This window comes from Gadus morhua, chromosome 20, assembly GCF_902167405.1.
Source record: "Gadus morhua chromosome 20, gadMor3.0, whole genome shotgun sequence".
Lineage (NCBI taxonomy): Eukaryota > Metazoa > Chordata > Actinopteri > Gadiformes > Gadidae > Gadus > Gadus morhua.
In genome coordinates, this window is record NC_044067.1 from 22,995,413 (window position 1) to 23,019,545 (window position 24,133).

The window sequence follows — 24,133 nt, forward strand, 5'->3', positions numbered from 1 at the left end:
GTGACAGAAAATGTAAGAGCCATTTTCCTGTTTTCCATTTATGTTGTAATGTCTGTGTTGACCACTGAGTGTTGCTGCCTTATTGCGGGCACAGGTATAAAGGTCCTTTGGGATAACTCTGTTGTTTGACCCGGATAGGCATACGGTTTTTGACCGCTAGAAGTACCATATTTACAGTTGTTATGTCACTGAGGATCTATCTGAATGTATTCCGTATTCACATGCAATTGGTGTCATGGTGAGGAAATAAACGAGTTGCAAACCGGAGACGATTGCACGGATCATTCATTGCTTCACGCAGCTGCATAGTACTGTAATGACCTCGCCGGTGACATAACAATGTCCAGTCATAAGTACTTGCAGGAACTTTAATGTCACAAATCTGGTCACTGTAACCCGTAACCAACGGCAAAAATCCACACCAACAACAACCGGTTACCCGGGCAACCCTCAACCCGGTCCCTTCAACGTGCAAGCCCCCACCATCCTGTTCTCCCAAGCCCCTCCCCCAGCTGACCTGATGATTCGCCCCCCACACTGGTTGACAAATAGAACATTCCAATTCATGCACATAGAACAACTGGCATAACGGACAACGAAATACAATGCAACACATGATACACAAACTCTTTAAAGGGACACTAATATTTTAAGTAATTTATTACCTCAAATCAACGTATTCATTCATAAATAAGTCCTCATTGGTTTAAAATTATCCCTGCCAAAAATCTCACTTATCCTCCTGAGCGAAGAATAATTAATATGTAGTTACATAGGACGGGTAAGCTTCATGGAGGCTTCCATGTTCTTCCGGTCTATGAACTGCCGAGAGGGACAAAAAGCACTACGTGGTACAGGAAATGCAAACGCATTTTCACTCTGAGCCAGCGTGAATGATGACTGAAATAATTCACTATCTTGCTCGAGGAATAATTACTCATGCATCATTAGCTTACACTAAGGATTCAATGCAGTTTGAAATTTGTTTGAAATAACAAACCTCATCATCACTCGAATGACTCGATGAGGTAGTATTGGATGTCATGACACAGCTTCTTGGAACATACTGCCGACCGTATTTTTTGAACAAGCGAGCACTAGGCCCCGTCCACACGAAGCCGATTTCATGGCGAAACCGCAAAGGTCTTGTACGGTTCGGCCTTCCGTCCACACGAAGCCGGCGAATCCGCTGACCGAAACCGCAAACTTCTGAAACCCCCCTCGGAGGTGGTTTCAAATCTATCCGGTTTCGTTTTGGTTTCGTGTGGACGCCTGAAACCGACTGAAACCGCCAACCATGACGTCATCGCCCCACCCCTCGACCTCCTAGCCAATGGCTCTTAAGCCCGCAGAGTCTCAGAAATCACAACAAAAATGATGATGGCGGACTACAAGCTTGTAATCGTTCTGCAGCATATCATGTCCCTTGTTGGGTTGCTAAGCCATTATTTATTGAGAATCTAGTTCGCCATCGTAGAAAAGCTGTTTGTTTGTGTTGCTAGTGGTTCGGGGGGCAGCCTTTATGCGCATGCTCGCCTCTTCTTCTTCTGGATTTGTGTACCAGAAGCAGCGCCCCTTATGGGCCTGGAATGTTTACTACAGCGTTTCTACAGATCTATCCGGTTTCGCTTGGCTTCGTCTTTACGGAGATACTTCGAAACCGGATAGATCGAAACCGTAACGGTTTCGCCCGTTTCGGCTTCGTGTGGACGGGGCCTTAGTTTGAATGCAATATACAATTGTACCACCTTTAAATGTCCCAGGGTCGCTACATTACCTCCCCCCTTCAAAGTTCCTCGTCCTCGAGGAAACAAACAAAGTCCCGGAAGTGACCCGGCGCTCTCCCCTCCCTACGAGGCCGTGTTGGGCCTCCGGGGGGCTGGGGAGAAGCGCCTGGAGGCGAGAGGGGCCCACGAGTGTCTGGCCCGGGGGAGGGTAGGGGAAAAGGAAGGGGCGGGGCTGGGGGCCAAGTTGCTGACTGTGGTGATTGACAGGGAGGGAAGACAGGGATAGGGTTAGGTTGGGGCCTAGGGCCAGAACACTGAGGTGTGCGTGTCTGGAGCCCATTCGCACTGGTGCGGGGAGCCACAGGGCTCGCTGGAGCAGGTTGCGGGCTGTAGGACCAGACCAGCTCCCCAGCCTCAAAGTGCCTGCCATGAGGACGCACATCATAGTTCCTTTTCTGCCTCACCCCTACCCTCAGCAGCTGTCCCCTGGCAAAGGAGTGAGCCGTCTCCAGGCGGTCCTGGAGTCTCCTGGCATACTCTGGGCTGGGAGGAACAGGGGGAGAATCGGGCGGCCGGCCAAACGCCAGGTCAGCTTGGGTGCGAAGCTCCCTGCCCAACATCAGCAGAGCAGGCATGCAGGACGTCGACTCCTGTACAGCTGACCTGTAGGCCATGAGCACTAGAGGCAGATTAGTGTCCCAGTCCAGCTGATGCTCAGCCGAGACAATGGCCAGCTGCTGCTCCATACAGCGATGAGATCGCTCCACCAAGCCGCCACTCTGTGGGTGCAGGGGGGTAGTACGGGGCTTCTGCATGTCCAGCCTGCTACATAAAGCCGCAAAGACACGGTATTCTAAATTTATAACCTGGTCGCTGTGGATGAACTCCGCTGCCCCAAAATGGCTAATCATCCCCCCGACTAAAGCGCCCACTATGGTCTGTGCCCCCTGGTCAGGCAGGGGGCAGAGACCCCTGGTCAGGCAGAGCGGTCACTCTGTAAAATAGTCCATGGCCGTGAGGACATACTTGTTTCCCATCTCTGTACAGGGTAGCGGGCCCTCCACATCCACCCCAACCCTCTTCATAGGGAACCCCACAGCGCACTGCTGTAACTGGGCATGGGACCTTTCAGCGGGGCATTTGCGAGCTGTGCAGCCATCACAGTGGCGACAGAAGTCCTCGACTTCCCTCTTTTGCTGCCCCCAGTAGAAGCCAAGGCGGAGGCGACGCAGGGTCTTTGTCACCCAAAATTGTCCCGAGCCCACAGCATCATGGACTGCAGCTCCTCGATCAACCGTACGACCTGCCCTTCTGGCTCCTTGAAAGTCATCAGCCACTGCAGCGTGGAGTGGTCAGTTCTTACGGGGAAGCGCAGGCATCAGAGGTAGTATTTGAAGTGCCGTACAGCTCTTACAATGGCCAGCAGCTCGCGACGAGTGACGCAGTAGTGGCGATCAGCCTTGTTAAATGTCCTGCTGTAATACGCCAACACCCGATTCCCTTCCGGCCCCTCCTGTGTCAGCACGGTGCCATTGCCGACGTTACTAGCGTCCATGTCCAGGATGAAGGGCAGGGCAGGATCAGGAGGGGAGAGCACCGGGGCTTTGGTGAGAGCTCCCTTGAGGGTCTCTCGAAGGCAGACTGGCAATCCTCTGCCCACACAAACTCCCTGTCCTTCTGGAGCAGGCGGAACAGGGGAGCAGCCACGCAGGAGAATCTCCTCACAAAGCGCCTGTAGTAAGACGCCAGTCCGAGGAAGCATTTCAGCTGTCTGGTGTCAGTGGGGGTGGGCCAGTCCTGGACAGCTTGCACTTTGTCCTCCATGGTGCTAATGCCTTCTCCCCCCACCTTGTGGCCAAGGAAAGGTACCTCTCTCCTCAGGAAATGGCACTTATAAGGAAGGAGCTTTAACTTTACCATGGGTTTCTGCAAGTTATATTTGGGTTCTAGGGATATTGTAAGACATATTTATTATATAAAAAGTCAATTGTTAGGCCTAATTTCTCTGATATAAAGGAAATTACAAAAATAAGCCAACGGCAAGAAACCATTGACGCGCCCAGGACACGAACTCCGGTAGCCCGTACTCCAGGGCAGATGCTAGACCACTCACCCAACTGCCGGTTGGCAAGTTTGATAGATTGCATAAATTTGTCAAAAAATGTGTTTAGAAAATATCCACGATTACAATAGATAGCAATTCATTCAATTATTTTATTTGCATAATTTAATCGTAGACCCTTAGTGAAAATATATGTTGTTTGTACTTCATATATGTACATTTATGACAAAATCGTGAGGACTAGGCTTGGTGGAACCTTCAGATGGTACACTTCTTTCCGACAGATGGAACTTCTCTGAAACATCGTTCAAGTAAGCCCGACAGTTAGCAAGGTTAATTTGGTCGGATAAATTGCCATGGTTACCTAGCGGAGATTCCCTTAAGTCACGTTGATGAACGCAACTCTAGCTTAAAGTAGAGCGGCTAAGCGAAATAAGCCCGGCTTTGCCTTTAGCTTGGTTGATGGAATACCCCCCAGGTCACCCGGGAGTCAAACCACACGGAGAATACACATCGGATGTGGCTCCTATAAGAATCAACCATCATATCTATCGTTGATTGACGTTGTAACCGTCTGTTGGCATCGACTTTGCTCAGTTGTAAACGTTGTATACTGGTAAACCAGCTCTAGATAAGGGCAAGTGTTGCCTTCCATACAGTGGCAATACTGTATGTGCTTCTCATAAATAAAAGCAAAAGGATAGTAAGTGATAGGCTTACTATCACTTACTAGTTTAGTAAGTTATAGTTCTGTTTAGTTCTGACTGTTTTTTATCGGATAAAAAAACCCTGCTGACTATGAAGAACTTTTAGATTCCCAAAGCATTGCACATCGCTGTCAGGAACATGCGTAAATGTGAGCGTCATCACTGTCGAGCCGTCTCGTTATCACCAGGACAGTGAACACGCCTTTTGTCCTCAGGGCTGATTGTCTTTGAGCCCATGACAATTCTGTGTGCAAAACGAGGCAGGTAACTTTTTAATCATTCCCTTCGTCTAATTGTGAAATCATCATCAAACAATCTACTCATTGAGCCAACAAGGCAAGTAATGTACAGGTTTATCCAGACAACAATGTCTGCATGTTACCTCAGCCCAAACCTAACTTCTGTTAGGTTCACAAAGAAAGTAACAGGGTAAAGTCATTGACATGAGCACACACTGCAGTATCATGACATAAGCTTTATTTTAGTACGAGCCAAGAGACAAAGAGACTGTGACAAGCCTCAGAGTGATAGTCGCAGCCTCTAAAATATAGGATATTGCATTAGTAGAATAATAAATAACATCATACAAAATAAGTGGTTTATTGCGTTAAGATCATTATGCTTACTATTCCTCTTGTTTAATATATTACCTATTAGAAGTTTATTCAATAATCAATGAAAGCCCAGCCATAATAATGCACAATTATTGTTAGGATATAATCCATGTATAAGTGTGAGTACGATAAGCACCACTAGAGGGCAGCCTCTGCATTCTAATGCAGGTTTAACTAAGATCTTGGCCCATCATGGGCATCTAATTAATGATGGAGAAACATGACTTATGTCAAGCAGAGATGCCTTCTGAGTGTGTGTTTCAGATCAATGTCGTATCTGGCTGCAGGATTCCTCTTGTTGTGATCGTAGATCAGCCCATTCAGTTCAGTGTGAATATCAACCAGATTGGTTTTCCTGTCAAAGAACAAAACGAGGGATTAGCGTGAACAATACAACGTTTATTTATATTTTTTATTTTTCCTTTATTTAACTAGGTGAAGTCCCATTGAGATATTGAAATCTCTTTAACAAGGGATTGGGGAATGTTTACATTTTATGATTGAGGTTGAGAACATGAAGCGACCCTCACAGACGTGTTATCAGATCCAATAACCAGCTGCTCTCTCTTACCTCCTCCTCCCCCTGAGCAGGCCGTCAGTGAGTGCCTCCAGGTAGACCGAACGGTGGTTCCCCTGCTCCAACTGACACTCGCTGGTCCAGCAGTGGCTCCAGAACACGTCCGCGTCCGTTGGGACCGCCGGCCCCCTGCCACACGCCACCCCGTCTGTCTCCAGGTCCGAGTCCCGGTGAGTGGGCGCGCCGCCGGGGCAGGCCCCGGGTTGCGGGACCGAGGGCTGCTGGATGCCGTACCTCTGGATGAAGAACAGCTTGGGTTTGCCAGCAAGCATGGGGCAGTTATTCCCTGAGAACAGGTGTCTGACGAGGTCCAGGTCCAGGCCAGCGCCTCGCTGGGCGGGGTCCGTGGCCAGCAGGCGGGTGGAGGTCCCCCGGCTGATGATGCAGCAGACGAAGGCGTCAGCGCAATGCTGCGCCCCCACCCGCAGGGACTCCTCCCTCAGAAGGGATTCCGTGGTGTGGGCGCTCAGCAACTGGTGGAGCTCCACCCGGAAATGGAGCTCTCTGAATGCTTGCTCCAACCTCTCTGAGCGGGTTGAGAGACCAACAGTTAGAGGGTTGGGATGGGATACTGGTACACTTTATTAGTTAGGGAGCGATGGTTCATGGATGGGGTGTTGACTCCCAGTCAAAGTTACTGGGTTTGATCCGAAAGTATCCACAATCCACTTTTAGGCATCCTGCTGCTTAATGACAGTGGATCACTTTGGACAAAAGTCCACATTTTGACCGTACAGAGCTATGCTTAGACAGGCATACTAGAAGCTGGTGTGATGCATAATATGGACACATCCAAAGGCCAAACTACAACTAGTATGAGAAACTATTGAGGGCCATTTTCACGGTCTTTATTGGAGGGGAAAAGCCTGCACATCCTCACCTCCGTCAGCTCCAACGCAGTCGATGATGAGACAGAATCCTCTCTGCTCCGCTTTCAGACTGTACTCCTCGATCACACTCTACAAGACAGTGAGGGGATTAACCCAGATGCACCTCACATCACTCTTCTTGTGTTATTTATATTTTATATATATATATATATATATATATATATATATATATATAATATATATATATATATATATATAATATATATATGTATATCAGTGGCGGCTGGTGGTTTTTAAAGTGAGGGAGGAAGGACTGCGCGCTTGGTTGCCATTGGCCTGCTTGCACTGTTGGTGTATGGTGGCATAAGAATGTGAGACTCAAGTTGTTTCAGGGTGTTTTGGTGAACTACAAAATAGCAGGGAGGGAGTTATGTGAACAAAATGTATACAAAGCCACCAGTGGCATCACTGTCATTTGAGAAGGAAAGGATGCAAAGCATATTATTCAAATCAGGCCTACTATTGATTTGTAAAAGTAAATTGAAAAATCTGGGCCTATTATTGGGCCTATTTTTGCCCTCACTGACTGAAGTTATTTAGCTATGTTTATTTTCAGTTACAATTGCTTGTAATGCTACCAGTAAGTCATGCGTACCTAGCAAACCATGTAGCACTCACAACACTGACGTTGCCATTACTTCTGATGACCTTGATTTTGGGAAGTGGTCTACCTCTTTCTGAATGAATGGAATGGTTTTTGTAATAAGACGTTAACAATGTCCTCCGTTTCCAATGTTTCCATTGTACATTTAGGATCTCGCTATCGCAGATTTCACTTGCTCTGCGTCTCTCAGACTGAGCACCGCGGCAATGCAGACCGGGTTTGTTATCGACAGCGTTGCCAGATTGGGCAGATTTCCCGCCCAATTATAATTTTTCCAGCCTAACATGGTTAAAAGTAGCCCAATTGGGTGGGAAATCGGACCAATCTGGCAACACTGCTCAACATCCAGGGATCCTGCTTATTGGTTCATAGCGCAGACGGATAGATTTTTGCGCGAATCAGACCCCTTAAGGTCCCACCCACTCAGAGGAGGATTTTCCTCCTCTCTCCCATTGAAACCCATGTTATCCACCGGCCGCCAGTACTTTCGGGAAAATGAATGGGAGTGGACGGCGGCGGAGGGAGGACGTTCCTCCCTGAAGTAATTGTCAATAGGCGATAGGGGGTGCTAATGTCCCTTTACCCAGGGAAACGAACATTATATATTCAAAGGCAATAAAGTAGTCATATTTAAGGGCATTAATTCATTACAATAGTCGGGGCAATCTACATTTTTTATTCTCAACAATGTTAGGGAGGATCTTCTTCCCTCTCCTCAATGGAGAAGCCTCCACTGATGTGTATATATATATATATATATATCAGGGGAGGCTTCTCCAGTGAGGAGAGGGAGGAAGATCCTCCTTAACATCGTTGTAGAATAAAAAAATGTAGATTGCCCTGACTACAAATTAATTAATGCCATTAAATATGACTACTTTAATGCCTTTGTATATGTAATGTTCGTTTCCCTCGGTAAAGGAACATTAGCATCCCCTATTGCCTATTGACAATTAGTAATTGAGTAATTGTAATGAGTAATTGTCAACAAGTCAAATAATCCCTGCCTCCATTGACTCCCATTAATTTCCCCGAAAGTGTTGGCGGCCGGTGAATAACATGGGGTTCAATGGGAGAGAGGAGGAAAGTCCTCCTCTGAGTGGGTGTGACTAGCTAAGGGATCTTGAACTCGCCTATGTCTGTTCATAGCGCATGGCTGTGCTATGAACCAATGAGCAGGAGCCCAGGCTGTGGAGCAGCCTGGAGGGAGGGGTTATCCCCTCAAGTTTAGGCTACGAGAATCAACGAACCCGCTCAGTCGTATGCCTCGCTCCCACAGAACGGTGTGCTACTGTTCGTTGCGGTACAGTGCGTCTCGGTTCGGTTATATTGGCGTTTCTGTAGCCTGCGGAAGGGCTGCGGAGCCCGCGGCCGGGCAGGGCTGCCCGCGGCCGGGATGCGGATCCCGCGGCCGGGCAGGGCTGCCCGCAGCCGGGCTGCGGAGCCTGCTGCCGGGCTGACCGTGACCGATCTGCGGAGCCCGCGGGGAGGATTGACTTGATGTATAATTGAAGTCCCTCAATCTTAATTGGCTTAACACCATGACCAAAATTCTGAAACATCCATTAACATCCGCTTTTGCCTCAAACAATGTTAGGCTTACAGCCCATGCAAATAGTGGTGAAATAAAGTTATTTGAATTGTTTGTTACTCTGACCATTCTGTTTGATATTGTGGAAAGGATGTTAGTGAATGATTCAGAGCATGATGCATTTTATACGGCATCACTTTTGGTCTTCTGTCTTCATTTTTCTTAAAACAATTGTAGCTGAAAATAAACATAGGCAAATTACGACCAATAGCTTCAGTTGTTGAAGGCAAAAATAGGCACAATGGTAGGCCCCGATTTTTTTATCGAGTTTTACAAATTAAGAGTAGGCCTGATTTGACTAATTGGCATTGCATCCTTTCCTTCTGCCCTTATAGTCCAAGATATGCTGCCCACCAGCTTTCAAAGTGCAATGCTGCCACTAGTGGATTTTATCAATAATTATCCCACCCTAATATTTTGTAGTTCCCCAAAACACCCTGAAACAACTTGAGCCTCACATACTTATGCCACCATACGCAGGCAAGCAGGCCAATGGCAATCAAGCACGCAGTCCTTTCTCCCTCACTTTAAAAACCACCAGCCGCCACTGATATATATATATATACAATTTGTCCTGTCTGGATGTTATTTAAAATCCTGTGCAGAAATAATGTTATTTAATTAACAGTATTGCACATGCAAGCAAAAAGATAACAATAGAGTTGTTTTGAATCTATCAGTATCAATGTATAGGTCGTCTGATGGTGGATGTTTTTCTCCATTATAACTGTGCCAAAAAGATGTGTCTTCACAGCAATTTGTATCCTCAAGATGAGATCGACCAATGCATGAAAGCAGATCCCACCTCACAACAAACGGTTCACAGTTGTGACACAAGTCAACGTGCATTTGTGGATATTCACAGATGTGAATAGGATTTGCTGTTCACAAAACTTAACTTACAAGTGTATCGTTTATGTATACACGTCACAAAACCATATTTAGATGTGTGGATTTCGGCACTAAATACACTCCATAAATTACCTCCTGGCTGACTGGCGTTGACACCGGTACTGTGGAGATTTGTGGAGCTGAAAACAAGAAGGGATGAGAAGATGAAAGTCAATGGAGATTAGTCAACGGACGGAGGTAGTGGGCACGGGGCGTTAAGGCCGATCCATACCTCCGGATCCTGACGAAAATCGTCCGTCGCCCCAAACGTTGCCCCCGGAACTACCCTTCATACCTCCGTCTGGTTTCAGCATTGTTATGGATGTTACGCAATAAATCCTCTAGAGGGCAGTGACTGTCATTTCACAAATGAACGGCATCGACAATCGCAAACATAACATCTGTAGAGATGATTTTGCTTTGCGTCATCCGAAATCGGCAAAAGAAAGTGCAAAAAGTGTGTGGTGGCATGTGACACCCCTCACCAACCCGCAGATTATCTCCTCAAAATGTTGTTAAATGACCAGTTACAACTCATTGCCAAAATAGGGGAAAAATGAAATAAAAAGGTCAGGTTTATAGTATAATATAAGTATAAAAAGTTAAATACAATATATACATATCAGATATTATACTGCTCTATCTGTTTTCGCGAATGGTCTGACTTTTGACTCTATACTGCTGCCTCGATTTCCGGTGGTATTGCTCCGGTTCTCCCGGAGCACTCCGGATTCGTAAGTTCAGAGGCGACGGACCCATTTACGGACGAAACACCTCCGGGACCGGACGAAACGGCCCGTATCCGTATTTACCGTAGGGTGTGAATGGGCCTTTACGCCTCGTGCCCACTGCCTCCGTCCGTTGACTGATCCCCATTCTTTGAATGGGGACGGACGCGCAATGCATTGTGGATCCGTGCGCTGAAGGCTCTGTCAAAACGGTGAAAAATTGTCTACTTTTTCGGCAGCGACGGATCCGTCATCCAATCAGATCACGTATGTAAATTTAAGCACTGTGACACTACTCGGGCTCTGACAACCCTGGAAACCTCCCCCATCCGTCAGCCACACCTTCCCAGTCCTTTGACTGACGGTGCAGTGGGCACGAGGCGTTACTCTTTTCATTTATAATAGATGACGGATGGCAATGGCATTTCTATCAAATAACACTGACCCCACCTTTCGTGCCCACTGCACCGTCAATCAAAGGACGTCGGAAGGCGTGGCTGACGGATGGGGGAGCTTTCCAGGGTCGTCAGAGCCCGAGTAGTGTCACAGTGCTAACATTTGAATACGCGATCTGATTTGATGACGGATCCGCCGCTGCCGAAAAAGTTTACACTTTTCAACTTTTTGATGGAGCCGAAGGCTCCAACGGGGCGCACGGATCCACAATGCATTGCGCGTCCGTCGATCAGTCAACGGACGTACTCGGTACGGTACAGATGGCCTAGTGTTAGTGCGCCCTAACAGTAAGGTATGCGTGTGTATGTCCAAGACCATTTTACATATAAACTTACCATTGTGTAAGGTCTGTGTGTGGTTTAGTTGTTGGAGAGGATAAGAATGAGTTTGAGTTGGACACTGAAAAGAGAGGTGAAAAAAAGGTAAAAAAATGGTTCGGTGGATTGAGATGAGGGTCCAAAAACAAGTTTCTTTCAAGCTTTCTACTTACATGAGCTGCAGTACTCTGCTGTGGAGCTGTCGGGTGAGGGAGTGACTGTATCTGAAGGGCTCCATCTATTTGGTTGTGATGCAAATATTAGCATTTATTTAAATATTCAGCGCTGTATCAATATGACAGGTGTATAGCAAGTTACACTAGCGCTTCACAGTGGCTTTGATAGTATATGGCGATATAAATATAAAACAATAATATATTTTGACATTACGACAGTCTTTTATTGGAACCATCTTATAGCAATATGTAACATACAAAAATACAACCCACAATTATTTGTTTGTTGCCGTTTAAAAAGCCAATTAAAAAAAACCTAGGAAAATTTATAGTTATAATTGAAATCCACTCCCACCTGATTGCTTATACAGACAAACTTTTTTTGCTAGATCAATCCTGTCAATATTTCTCAGACACTTTTCAATGAAGTCCAAGTGTTCAGGGGAACATTTATCCAGTTTCTCCAGTTCAACCACCACATCCAGGAAATACTATAAAGAAGAACAATAACATCCATGCATATGATTTGTCTATTTTGTATTTTTTTATAAGTGATCTAAAATGATGCATTATAAATCGAATGGTAATTCTACAATCGCTGGGGAAAATATTAAACCTCAAAGACTAATAGTCTTTGAGGCCATGCATGGTCGAGGCCAAACCTCAAAGAGTAATAGTCTTTGAGGTTTAACCACACTTTTATTATTCATACATTTGTGGAATCCTGTGCATCATTGGAATGTGAACAGCCATCAGATGTGCCATTATGCGGCATAGATCTGTTCCTAAAAATGTGATCCGAATGTAGGCCTACTGTATACATGGCAGTAACAAAAGTGTCTGTTATGTCTCTCGCGCACACCTGAGTCTGACACATCTCTGGACCGGCGGCGACATAATGGATGTCTTATCACTATCGGGGATTTTAAATTTGATTTTAATGAAAGCACAGCAGGAGAGAGCTTTTCTGTCTGCTCCTTCAATTAAGAAGGAGGAGGACAGCGCAGCTACGTCAATTTCTCGATAGATCTTTATATTTACCCCCAGCTCCGCCGCAAACAAGAGGAATTTGGATGGGAGTCCGCAGCCAAGACTGGTGGGAGAGAGTGGTCTCTCTAAGTTAAGAAGTATTTTAACGTTCAGCCTGCAAAAGTACTAGTAGTAGCCTACTCATTTACAGTTATCCCGGACGCGCGCGGACACTACGATACGCGTACACGTCATTAATAAACAAGCACCCATGTGCCGTCGCTTAGCAACCGGACACGCTTACCGGACTACTTTTACGGAGTGGTAACAAAGACGTGAATCAGGCAATAAATCCACTTTCCTTGACAGCGGTCGAGTTCGGTGTGCTTAAAAGTACCGACGGAGCTCAGTGGACCAATTGCGAACTAATGCAGCTGCAGCCTAATCTATTCGGAATAAGTGTATACATGGCGATTAAAACGGACTACACCACCTCTTCTATTCGGCATAGAATCTATGCCGAACAGCTAATTGTATTCCGAATGAGGCCTATATATTGTAGCGACCCTGGGACAGTTAAATAGTTTGTGTGTTATGTGTTGCATTGTATTTCGTTGTCCGTTATGCCAGTTGTTCCATGTGCATGTATTGTAATGTTCTTCTTGTCAATCAGTGTGGGGGCGAATCATTAGGTCAGCTGGGGGAGGGCCTTGGAAGAACAGGAAGGTGGGGGCCTGCACGTGAGTGAGACCGTGTTGGGGGTTGCCGGGGTAACCGGGTTTGTTTTGGTGTGGGTTCTCTTCTCTGCCGTTGTTTACGGGTTTCAGTGATCTGGTTTTGGTTCATTAAAAGTTCCTTCAATTACTAATGACTCGACATCGTTATGTCACCGGCGAGGTCATTACAATATGATCATTTTCTGTTCCGCATAGAAATCTATGCGGAACAGATGTGTCCATGTAAACGCGGCAGTGTCTTGGCCGATACTTCCTTCATTCCAGATATTGCCATTTCTACGTCGAATGTATAGCTTACCTTAACTTTGTCAATTTTTTCTCTTGGTACCGTTCTACTTAATAAGAATATTAAGTTTTTTATATCTCCATTTGTTATATTCTCATTTATGTTCACCATCAGCACCCTGTGCAAATCAAACACATTTAATTTGGTTTAAGCTTTAACACTTGACTGTGGTAACTTTCCATGGATCTAAAGAGAGGTAGGCTACTCAGTTCTCACCTGTATCGGGACAACACATGCCTGTTCCCCAGGGCGCTCTCGACGTCATGAGCTTTGGTGCTGAACAACTTCCACAGAATGTCAAAGCGTTTTACCTCAAACAATAGTTCGACCAGAAACAGGTCATTCATCTGCCCCTGAATGACCCCCGACCTCAGGAACTCTCCAAGGCCCTCTTCGTTACTGTCCAGATCGAGGCGTCCACAGAGGTACAGCATGGTCCTGCACTCCCCCGAATCCAGGGCTCCGGCCATCTCGTTCACGGTCTTGAGCAGCTGCATGGTCGAGGCCATGGTGAGGGTTTATCCAGAATCAAAAGCGCTGTGAAGCAGAGGCTACCATGAAGGTCTGCATGTAGTTGCGTTTTAACCCCTTGGCTAACGTTACGGGTTCAATTCCCGCTTCGGAGCGTTATTCAAATTAAATCACAAAATACGACACTGGCCTCACGATGCTCACATGTGTTTTTTTTAAGTTTGCAATATTTAGATGTTTCAGAAATTAAATTTCACTTTAATGTAGGCTATTGCATGCCTTGCGCCCCTCTGTCCCCGTCTCTATGAGTAAAGTATCGACTGAGTGGTAACGTTGCGTATTTTACATACTTCTCGGAACATTTAAAAAATCCCTGGCGGTTTCTACGCAGCGCCAGCGGCTATTGCGAAAGAGAAACGAAACTAAAGATATGTGATAACTTCTGATATGCGTCACAATTTCGTCCTGTATGTGTTCATCTGGATTCCTTAACACATTAACAACTCCGGCTTGTACTGATATAGCAATTTTCTGAATTGGTAAACTCACTCAAAGATACACAGGCCAACAATACAAACGGACAACTACACATCATCCTAAAATAGAGGCCTTAGGTTATAAAGCATACCTTACCCTGTCAGTAGCCTACATGTCCCCGTACACGACCAACTCCATCACTAATCACTCACAATTTACATCACTAATTACCTACTAATTACTTCTAGAAGCTCACTGTGAAACACGGGATTAGCCCACAGTGCTGTACAGATGAATCTACATTACTGAAGTGATCCGGGTGAGCTTCCTGGATCATCTAACCCCTCAGACACACCTCTATCCGAGCGCAGAAGGCGCACAGCGGCCAATAGCGGCGGCTCTCCACCAGTGGCTCACTGTTCTCCAGCAGTGGCTCTCTCCAGCCCCAGTGGTCGCAGTGTGTCGGGATACCACATGAAGAAGGTGCTCCCGGTCCAGGGATCTTCCTAAGGGAATAGTCCCACTCTTGTCTCTCGGACGTACCGATAGTCGTCCTGCGTTGTTGATGCAGTCCCTGGATGAGCGTTCACCGTTCAGCGACGTTCCTACAACGGGTGAGTGTCGGCTGTCCTAGCAGCCATCAGGGGTAATGCGTCTCCCAGGTAGTCGCAGTCCGGAACACCGCTACATGTGTGGCTGTGGATCCGAGTGTCCGATTCCCCGGTGTCCCAAATCACGACCCCCCCGGACTGCGACCACATGGGCGATACATAACGGAACGGATCGGCTCACTCACACCACAAACCGGTATTTGTAACGCACCGATTGACCATCGACGTGTCATCGATGAGCTAGAATCGGATGTGTGAGTGACCAGGCATGGAGGTAGCTAGGGCTGGGTGCAGGTTGCTAGCAGGCTGCTGTCGCTAGCCCTAGCTACCTCCATGCCTGCTGGAGCTACTTAGCTGCTAAAGCTAGCCGTGGTCGTGCTTAAGCCTTCGTGGCATCCCCGGTGTTTTGGTTTTAATGTGGTTCACGTTTTCATAACACCCAGGGTGAACGCCATCCGAGCGCCGATGGTGCTCGGAGGTGGGGTGCTGAAGTTAACGCACGGCACGACAGTCGATTGTCATGACTTTGGGTTGAATGATTGACCCAACGTCCTCGGATATCAGGGATAAACAGTGTAGGATTCAGTGGGTGGCCTGTGGGACCTGTGATTGTGATCAAAGGATGCCTTTATTGTTCTCTAAAGCAGCACCATCGTTTTGCCACACCGTGTGTTATGGTGGCGATCATATCACAGACAGATGAGCTATTCAAAATCCACATAATTCCATGCCATCTGCTGCCCATTTTCTATTATCATCATCCTCATCCCTCCACCTCCTCCCTCTTCATCGTTTCCACTGTGTGCTCAGGCTGTCCATCAGAACTACATTCTATTTTAGAAACTCTGCTTACCCACTCTGGGTCTCCTGCTCTCACAGAAGGGCCTTTTTAGTTTCTGCTTGCCTGTAAAGGCGTTTATTATGTTACACCTTCGTTTCTTGTCTGAAGGTTGTTGATAGCTGCGAGGCGCAAGCATTGAAATATGTTGCTGTGGATCATATGTATTGCTAAAAACATTCTTGTGAGTCAGAGCTCTTACGCAAGGGCTCCGAAGTAGTTTTTTTTTTTTATAATGCTGCATCTTTCGATGATCATTTGTACAGTATTATCTGATTGGAACATGCAATCAGGCGGTCAATGTATTATTGACGGTCTGTTATTGACTGTGTGTGCACTATGTGGAATATATGTTGACTATGCAGCCAAACAATATAATCCAGCTTTCACCCCCTTACTTCTGCTTTGAGCAGCTGGGGCTATGGTACTCTGATTGAACGTATTTACCAGGGGTCTGACATGAGTGCACAATGCCTGTCCACTGCTGTCTCTGTGCCCCATGGAGGGATTCACAGCCTGGAAGATCAGGGGCCAAAAATCCTAACTTCTCACCCTAACTCAAGTTAGGCACTCAAAGATAGGAAAAATCCTAACTTCCTATTACAGAAGCAGTCCCTAACCTGTTGGCCATTTCCTATCTTATCTTTGGCCTCCTATCTTATCTTAACTTGGGTAATCCTAACTGTTATGTAAATCAGATTTTTGATCTGCAATCGTCAGTTTCTATGCATGAGATTGATAGAACGAGTTACTTTTAACATTAACAGAGACTGTTGATAAAGGATCTTTGTTAATAACGGCAAGATAGTTGCACTAGTACGACGTCATGGCGGGTATCGAAACAGGGAACAAGAAGAGGAGTTATAAAGTAGTAAAGTAATTCTTCCACCAAATTCAAAATGTAATGTCTTTGCAGGCGTTTAAATTAAATTAAAATATTGTCAGGAAAATTTAAGAAATCATTATGCGGCCCCGGTAGCCTTTCAGACATCACGTTTCTGTTGTGTTGATCCTCGTCATCATTGTCAAGCAGACCCACTAGCAGTGCTGCTGCCATTTTTTTCAGTTATTGACAGTTATTTTGAATTTAGGACAGGGTGTATGGCCACCTAACTTAGGGATCCTAACTTAAGAAATTCCTCACTTAGGATAGTTCTGTAATCAATAAATTCCTATCTTAAGATAAGATAGGATTTCTTCCTAAGTTAAGTTAGGAAACCTCCTTCTGTAATACCAAAACCTCTAAATGCTTTCCTATATCAAGATAGGATAGGATTTCAGAGTTAGGAAGTTTCTGTAATACGGCCCCAGAGCTCTAATTAGCCTGACGTGGATTAGCAGCAGTGGGGACTGTCCTCCACGACGCTCGCTCCCTTAGCGCCCGTGTATCACACAAGCAGCTTTACACAACGTCGGCAGCAATAGGAAAACAGGTTTGCTGCATTTGTAGTTCCCCCCCTCCGCCATAGGCAATGGCAGGGGGGAGAGGGCCCACGGGCTCTTTGATGATGCTAATCCTGCAGAGGATTCATATTGACTCAAGGTATATGAATAACTGTAAAAACCTTGAGCATAGCCCTACTGTTACAGAGCAGTCTAACATGTTTCTGTACTTCACAGAGACTGAGGCTGGGCTGTGAGGCCGGGCAGGTGGGCTGCATGCTTTCGTCAAGTCAAAGACGATCTCATGTCAGACTTCAGGCTTGTTTAATCATGATACACACCTGGGGCCTCATTACAGAAACTTCCTAACTCTGAAATCCTATCCTATCGTAAGATAGGAAGACATTTAGGGGTTTTGATATTACAGAAGGAGGTTTCCTAACTTAACTTAGGATGAAAACCTATCTTATCTTAAGATAGGAATTTAACCATTACAGAACTATCCTAAATTAGGATTTTCTTAAATTAGGCTCCCTAAATTAGGTGGCCATACACCCTGTCCTAAATTCAAAATAACTGTCAATAACTGAAAAAAATGGCAGCAGCACTGCTAGTGGGTCTATGACAATGAAGACGAGGAACATCAACACAGAAATGTGATGGCTAAAAGGCTACCGAGAACGCATAATGATTTGTTACATTTGTATTTTAATTTCATTTTATCGCCTGCAAAGACATTTAATTTTGAATTTGGTGGAAGAATTACTTTACTACTTAATTACTACCTCTTCTTGTTCTCTCTACCAATACCCGCCATGACCGTAGTACTAGTACTGCTAGCTTGCCGTTATTAACAAAGATCCTCAACAGTCTTTGTTAACGTTAAAAGTAACTCATTCTATCAATCTCATGCCTCATGCACACTCTGAGTGCAGAAACTGACATAAACTGACGATTGCCGATCGAAAAATCGGATTGAAAGAACAGTTAGGATTGCCTAAATTAAGATAAAATAGGATGCCAAAAATAAGATGGGGAAACGGCCAACAGGTTAGGGACTGCTTCTGTAATAGGAAATTAGGATTTTTCCTATCTTTGAGTCTCAAATTTAAATTAGGTTGAGAAGTTAGGATTTTTCTGTAATGAGGGCCCTGGGGCCGTATTACAGAAACCTCCTAACTCGAAAATCCTAGTCCTATCGGGTTTGGTAACTATGGTAACAAGGCTTAGGACCGGATTTAGGAAAAAAGTCATTACAGAACGGCAGATCCTATAGTCAGTCCTTATCTTAACTCCAGATAGGAAATGTGTATTACAGAAATATCCTAAATTACCAAAATCCCAAATAAACGGTCCTATCTTTAGGATGACCCATCAGCTCTCCTAACTGTTATTTACGTTACAAATTAGCGAGATGGCAGCTCTTTTATTACATGTAGTGCTGCAAAAGTGTAGACGTAGGCCTAATGGTGATCGACGAAATATGTTTGTTGAAAGGCTTAATCCGTAATCCGACTCCGTAACTACGGAGACCCCTTGAGCATTCGAAGTTCTCCGTTGGGATGTCGGATACGCAATGCGATTCGCCGCACGATCTATCCTTTATGTTGACTACAAACCATGTAAATATACTTCCAAAGCTTTTCAAAACTTATTTGGTGTTTGATTAGTCCTTAATGTGCAAAGTAAACAATGTACGAAGTAAATAAGGTGCAAAGTCAAACCGGAGAAGTGATTCCGGAAATGATTGTGTTAGAGGACCAATCACAAGGCTGGCTGTCTCCGTTGCGTCGATGGATAGTAAAAAAATATTGGATGCGCACGTAAGCTTCATCTGTTGCTAGGTAACAGACATAAAAGCTGAATGTCGATGCTAGATCGACTACTTAGGATATCTTAACCTGAGATACACACACAATCATATCCTATCTTAATTTAGGAATCCCATCTTATCTCAGGTTAAGATATCCTAAGTAGGCGATCTAGCATCGACATTCTTGAAGCTTACGTGCACATTCAATATTTTTCAACTATCCGTCGACGCAACGGTGACGGTAAGCGCTGAGATTGGTCCTCTAACTAAATCATTTCCGGAATCACTTTTCCAGTTTGATTCCGGTTCCTGTTCGACTGAGAACTTTGAATGCCCAAGGGGTCTCTGTAGTTAGGGAATCTGATTACGGATTAAGCCTTTCAACAAACATATTTCGTGGATCACCATTATGCCTACGTCTACAATTTTGCTTCGCTACATGTAATAAAAGTGCTGCCATCTCGCTAATTTGTAACAGTAAAGACATTTAGGAGAGCTGATGGGTCATCCTAAAATTAGGACAGTTTATTTGGGATTTTGGTAATGTAGGATATTTCTGTAATACACATTTCCTATCTGGAGTTAAGTTAAGACCCTGACTTTAGGATTGGCCGTTCTGTAATGACTTTTTTCCTAAATCCGATCCTTAACCTTGTTACCATAGTTACCAAACCCGATAGGACTAGGATTTTCGAGTTAGGAAGTTTCTGTAATACGTTCCCATATCCCCAACTTTGCTCGGCGAAGAAGCGGTTCAGGAATATATTATCAAGGAGGTGCATGTGCACCAGCAGTATGTTGTACCACCCAGGATACGCTCTAGTTTACAGTCAGAATGCACACACTGGAAAATAATGAATTTACCGGTAGTTTATTTTGGTCAGCAGCAGAAGACTGGGGCTTGTTCTAGCGGTCTACTAGGCTTGCCATGTTCTTTTTGATAGCCTAAGTTTGGAATAGTGAAGGCTATCCGTTGTTTGTGCTGCAATTTTAGAGCAACTAAATACATTTTTTTTTCCATTGTGCAACAGACTAGAAGGTGACCAAGAAAGTGCTGTAGTAGTAACAGCTCTGTTAACATCGTGAAGGAGTCTAGCTCTAATCTGCTACCCTTGAACGGACAGATAAAGGTTAACCCCATTGCAAGTGTGGTCAGAGCCCTGGTTGATAATTAATAGTTTGAAGTTGGCCTCTTCCCTCTCGGCCAGTGTTACATGTATTGAATGGGGAATAGGGCCGCTATAAGGGCTCCTGCACACAATCAGCTGAGCTCATTTGCTGGGCGGATGGGAAAAATCGGGTCGCTGGATCTGTGATTGCCTTTAATGGGGATTTGTGAAGTCTATCTTAGATGCTGTAGTATCGACTGAATATGATCCCCACTATTGACGTGCACCTATGCTGCAGGGCTGATGACACACAGCCCACACCCCAGCTTCTCTTTCCATTGGACCCCTGTCCTGGACTTCTGTGTGTGTGTGTGTGTGTGTGTGTGTGTGTGTGTGTGTGTGTGTGTGTGTGTGTGTGTGTGTGTGTGTGTGTGTGTGTGTGTGTGTGTGTGTGTGTGTGCACACTCGTATCTGTGTGTGTGGCGTGTGTGTACTAAGCATGCCTTTGTGTGCACGTGAGGAACACACACAACATTAAATACAAGACTTAAGCACCACAGCTGTAGCACAAGTTGACTGGCTGGATTCAGAGTTTAGCACTAAGCAGGGATGCAGCATTGTCGTGCAGCGTCCCAAAAGCAAGCTAAACCTGGGCGTGCAGTGTCAGGCAATCTGACCCTTAGATCCATTCGATGTTGTTGAATGCATCTACAGGGAAACTGTTGGGATGACATGAAAACATCATCATCATCCTTATCTGCTAGACCCAAGGTGTGTGCAGATATTATACGTGTGTTGCGTTTCCTTTAAGCTGATCCATCAATAGTGCCTGTATGATTTCCCTTTGGGTGAATGTTGCTCCTACTGCCTAGTCTGCAGTGCAACTCACCAAAGCTTTGCACAATGTTCAAACCACCTTTCTGCTTTGTGATGATTGGAAGTAGGCCTTCTCTCCTTTTATGGAAATGTTAACCTCCACAGACTGATGCCTTAAAACAGCAATCCTTCCTGATATTGCTGTTTACGGTTAGCTTGATTAGTCCCATTAGAAGTGCAAAGAAAACTTAACAGTAATCGGCAGCTGGAAGGGATGATTTACCAGGGCCCACCCTGGGCCCACCCTGGTAGATGAACAACAAGCCAAATGTTGTTCACAGGCACCCCCTACCGCTTTTTGGAACGGAGATGGTAGCGTGTGAACACGGAGCTAATTTTGAGAGGGGGACTCAGCCGCAGCTCTGCCTGATGTTCAAAACCTTTTTGAATGTGGCTCATACATAGCTGGTCTGAGTGAGCAGTTCTCCAAAAAGAGAATAATTCTGCATAATTCTGGATTCATCCTCTACTACCTCGTCCCGTTTGCGGAATGGATACATGGTGTACAGGCCTTATTTTGCATGCTTAAAATGTTGGACCCATAATCTCTGTCAGGATTTTCATTTTCATCAACTATCAACAATTTGGGAGTTTGATTAAATTATTGGCCAAGTTATGTGGAAATCTAAATATTTAAATGAGCGAACAGTTTCAAACAACTCCACTTCAGCATGTGCCTGAACCTTGAAACCAGTTATGCTGGAGAAGGGCGGCAAAGCCAAATGGAGCAATACTTTTATTACATTTTATAGTAGTTGTAGTTTGATCTTTTTAATAGTTCACTTTTTGTATGAGACGTGACCAACTGTTGCTCTTCAACAAGAGGAAGTGACACATCCTGTTTTTTTTACCAGAGCTGTTGTTCCAAATGAATAACCAGTAACTAGTAGGTTATCCAGATGGTACGCCGACCTGAGCCTACCCTGAGCCGAGCCTACCCTGACCTGACCTGATCCTACCTTATCCTGACCTGGGCCTACCCTGAGCTGGGCCTACCCGTACCTGAACTGATCCTACCCTGACCTGAGGGTAGGCTAGAGTGAAAGTATCTGATGCCATAACCCAACAATGACTTTCTTTAAACCAGATTGTTTCTATGTCTGGTAGCACGAGCCCGACATGTCAGCATAATCTTCTTTGGTGTCATGGCTACTGTACAATTAGCGTTTTTTTGTGGAAACATACTACAGGGCTTCCAGCGTCCATCAATCCATGATGTGTGAGAACGGACTAATCACAATGGCTATGGACTGAACGCTGAACATTAGGGGCAAAACTGAACACAATGATATCTAAAGCAGCTGTTTTCCCTGCCCTCTTCAGCTTTTATTTGGTGTACGACAACATGTCGGACTCAAGGGGGGGGACAGAAAACAAGCTGTTCATCATTTACAACACACACGCATACACTCACACAGGAAGCTGCTTGACCGGGTGGTTGCCTGTGTGTCCAGGCCAAGCTAATTGTCCATTGTTATTCCCAGCCGTGCTGCAGTTACCTGCCAGTCTGTCTGTCCGTTCTCACCCTGCTCCCTTGTGGAACGAGCCACGGCTCACCCCTGCTACCAAGTTGAGCAGAGGCCACAGGCCGGCTCATTCCAGGAGCCACTATCTGGCTCATTCCAGGGGCTATGAGCTGGGCCCGGTGAATGATGGGAATCGGGCTCTGTGGTGATCTGAATGAGGAGGATCGGGAAGAAGAAGAGTGCCTTAAGCCAATTGGATGTTTGGTACAGAGAGGTTTGCTTGTGTTTGGAGCAGTGATGTTCTGACTGGGATGTCCAGAAAAAAGGCCATGTGACAGTAGGCATTTTTACACTGCCAAGCCGGTACGGTCGCGTCTTGGCACTCTCTGCAATTTCACTGTCTTGCCTGTGTAAAACCGAGGGGGTTAAATCCCCCGTTGTCGCTGAGCTGGCTTTCTTGGTTCGTTGGAGAAGGCGGGGCTACGCACAGAGATTAGACCTCTTTAGAATTATTTGCATACTACGAATGTTTTATGATTCAAGACACTTTCATGCAAGAATGAGTATACATCCGAGTTTAGGCTACAAACGCGATTAACTATTTACAAGTGCTAAAACCCCCACATATTCTTTATTTTGATGACCACTTTTTCATCCCGACAAAAGCCTCATGAGGAAATTCCCTCTGCCTTCCTGTTCCTCTCTTAATTCGCACCATCTTTCCCCGTCTTCGTTAAATGTGACTGCATGACCTTCTCTCACATGATCAGTAGCTGGCGGATTAAACCATCTCTCCAGTTAGAACTACTCATGTTGATATTGCTGCATTGCTCTGTTGTAGAGACACCGTAGCAATACCTCTAACACCCAAGTCCCGCCCCTGGAACCATGGAGCCATCTAATCGCATTTATATCAAAATGAAACCGCCAATATGTGTAGGGTCCGAGAGGGTAAATTGAGGTGCGAACTCAGAGCGGTATATAACCTCGTTCGTGCGGACCATGCCGAGAAAAAGGCGTGCATAAGACAGGCATATTTGGCAGTGTAAAAACGTTTAGTAATTCTGGAGAATATCACATTAGCATATTCGATTATTAATTTGGATAATCCTGCAATTTTTTCTAAATAATGGCATTTCAATTGAAGGGAAAACTGTGTGTGTGTGTGTGTGTGTCTCTCTCTCCTGGCTGTTGGAGGCCTCGCGGTCCCTCCACTCCACGGGCCATCGCTCTCCCCCGTGCTGGTGGCTGTTTGTTCATAGCGTTTTGTCTTATACTTGCACATAGCACAAACTGGGGTTGGGACAAAATATCGATACGCCGATATAACGTGGCCCTTCTTCGTGCGATACTAGAATCAATACACTGGTACCAAATATCAATATTATATTTGTATAATACAGTACGGGAGCAATACAGAAGGAATAAGGATACAACAGGGAGCCTTTTAATTCATATATTGAAAGCATGTCTCCTCAATCAATCAATGGCTCCCTTTAAAAGTGTGTGTGCCTGTGGTTATTGGGACATTATCACAGCATCGTGTTCCTTTAATACTATTATCATATTTTTTATATGACAATCCAAATCATCTCCATATCTTTAACTACTCTTCTGGAGCGCAGAACAAAGTTCTTGAGAGCAGCAGACATGTGGAGGCGGAGATGAAGGGTGTCAGATCCACAGAGATGGCTGGGTTGAACAGTTACTCCTGCTGGTGAGCAGGGACGGCTGCTCCACACGTGTGTGTGTGTGTG

The 24,133-nt window shown here is 45.4% G+C and overlaps 2 protein-coding genes across 9 annotated transcripts in view; one reads left to right on the forward strand and one right to left on the reverse strand.

Moving 5' to 3' along the window:
* Positions 1 to 4,951: 4,951 nt before the first annotated feature.
* On the reverse strand, positions 4,952 to 15,271 carry LOC115533714 (CASP8 and FADD-like apoptosis regulator). 7 transcript variants are annotated; one of them, XM_030344353.1, is made up of 10 exons: positions 14,824 to 15,271; positions 13,549 to 13,869; positions 13,345 to 13,450; positions 11,696 to 11,831; positions 11,338 to 11,402; positions 11,183 to 11,246; positions 9,757 to 9,803; positions 6,568 to 6,646; positions 5,682 to 6,213; positions 4,952 to 5,465 (listed from the first exon to the last, which is right to left on the reverse strand). In XM_030344353.1, the coding sequence occupies exons 2-10, from the start codon at positions 13,839 to 13,841 to the stop codon at positions 5,336 to 5,338; spliced, it is 1,452 nt and encodes a 483-aa protein (XP_030200213.1). In that variant the 5' UTR covers positions 13,842 to 13,869; positions 14,824 to 15,271; the 3' UTR covers positions 4,952 to 5,335. The 7 variants fall into 7 exon arrangements, with proteins under 7 accessions (XP_030200213.1, XP_030200212.1, XP_030200214.1 ...); XM_030344352.1 differs by having other exon boundaries at positions 13,549 to 13,883; XM_030344354.1 differs by lacking the exon at positions 14,824 to 15,271 and adding an exon at positions 14,437 to 14,614 and having other exon boundaries at positions 13,549 to 13,823.
* Positions 14,629 to 24,133, forward strand: part of LOC115533713 (protein FAM126B) — an 87,912-nt gene continuing 78,407 nt past the window's right edge. For both annotated transcript variants that reach the window (XM_030344346.1, XM_030344348.1), the window contains exon 1: positions 14,629 to 14,894. The gene's annotated coding sequence lies outside the window, so the exon portion shown is untranslated. The remainder of the gene's footprint in view (positions 14,895 to 24,133) is intronic.